The sequence below is a fragment of the Mus caroli genome, unplaced genomic scaffold, assembly GCF_978045245.1.
Source record: "Mus caroli unplaced genomic scaffold, Mus_caroli_1 scaffold_11, whole genome shotgun sequence".
Lineage (NCBI taxonomy): Eukaryota > Metazoa > Chordata > Mammalia > Rodentia > Muridae > Mus > Mus caroli.
The window spans coordinates 15,639,581-15,641,152 of record NW_028227266.1 but is presented as its reverse complement, the minus strand read 5'-3'; the positions used below and the strand labels follow the sequence as shown (position 1 = coordinate 15,641,152).

General features: G+C 35.1%; 1 protein-coding gene across 1 annotated transcript; it reads right to left on the bottom strand.

Annotated features, from left to right (window-relative positions):
• Window positions 1-403: 403 nt before the first annotated feature.
• LOC110301698 (olfactory receptor 7G3-like) lies at window positions 404-1,342 on the bottom strand. Its single transcript, XM_021172287.2, has one exon. The coding sequence runs from the start codon at window positions 1,340-1,342 to the stop codon at window positions 404-406; it is 939 nt and encodes a 312-aa protein (XP_021027946.1).
• Between the last annotated feature and the right edge of the window lie 230 nt (window positions 1,343-1,572).

The window sequence follows — 1,572 nt, the reverse complement described above, 5'->3', positions numbered from 1 at the left end:
TTTACATTTAGTTTACATTTGTTTACATTCAGTTACAAAAATTTCATTTCAGTTACAAAATTTGGGAACCTTAGACATATGTGCACATGTATAGGCACATCTAAATACATATGTATATATTATATTCATTATATCTACCCCACAAATTAAGTAATGCATCATATACTAGTGAAGAATAATACAAAAACTAATTTAATATTAATTTCATAGAAGAGTAAATAGGATAGTTAAAAATGTCAAAGGATACTTAACTAAAATATGCCATAGATAGAATTTACATTCAACTGGTCCAAACCATAGTTCTTATGTTCCACCATTTGATGTATGGTTTCATGCCCCCAAACTCATTGGTGTTGCATTTTGCATCTCTTAATATTAATACTTCAGCACATCAGGTGACGCATCAAAGGGAAGTTGTTATTTTAGAGATGAGTTTCTTGAAAGCGCTGACCATGTCTTTATTCCTCAAGCTGTATATAAAAGGATTCATCATGGGAGTGACCACTGTGTACATCACAGAGGCTATTGCACTCTTTCTGGAGCTATGAGTGCCAGCAGAACTCAAATAAACACCAAAACCTGTCCCATAGAACAAGATAACCACTAATAAATGTGATGCACATATAGAGAATACTTTGTATTTTCCTGCAGCTGATGGAATTTTTAAAACAGAGGAGATAATTCTAGTATAAGAGTAAATTATACCAGACAGTGGAAGAACACCCAACAGGCTTGTCACCAAATACACCAGAATATTATTAATGAGAATATTAGAACATGCAAGCTTGAGAATATGAGCCAGTTCACAAAAAAAGTGAGGAATTTCCACCTTTGTGCAGAATGACAGACGCAGTGCCATCAAAGTGTGGAGCAGAGCATCTAGGATACTTATCAAGAAGGACAACAAAACCATCACCCCACAGAGTTTGGGATTCATGATGACTGTGTACCTCAGTGGATGACAGATAGCCACAAACCTGTCATAGGCCATCATTACCAGAATTCCATTTTCCAATCCTGCAAAAGCTAGAACAAAACAGATTTGAGTGAGGCAGCCTGTATAACTGATTGAGCTGACCTGAGCCTGTATGTTCACCAGCATTTTGGGGATGGTGGTGGTAGTGAAACATATGTCAATGAAAGAGAGGTTGGAAATGAAGAAGTACATTGGGGTGTGGAGATTTGAATCAAAAACTGTAGCCAGTATTATGAGAAGGTTTCCAAACATTGTGATTAGATATATGGATAGGAAGACTCCAAAAAGGACAGGCTGTAGTTCTTGGTTATCTGATAATCCCATGAGATGGAATTCTGTAGATTCTGAAACGTTTCCTCGCTTCATGATGTTGATGATGCTAAGAAAGAACATTAGGGGAATAGCATGAAGAGGGCTTCCTTTATGTTCTATGCTACAGTAAAAATTTCTTTTTTCATGGTTCTTTTTCTACCACCTCCTTTCCTTATTTTCTATTTTCTCCAATATTTACTATTTTTTTTCATTTTTTTCTTTATGTTTTTAATTTTCATGTTGGAACATAGTAATTCTACTTATATTTGAAAAAGAGTATTATG

Bases quoted from the DNA above. Each gene is read 5' to 3' on its own strand.
- LOC110301698 (XM_021172287.2), bottom strand. From the start codon at position 1,342: ATGAAGCGAGGAAACGTTTCAGAATCTACAGAATTCCATCTCATGGGA.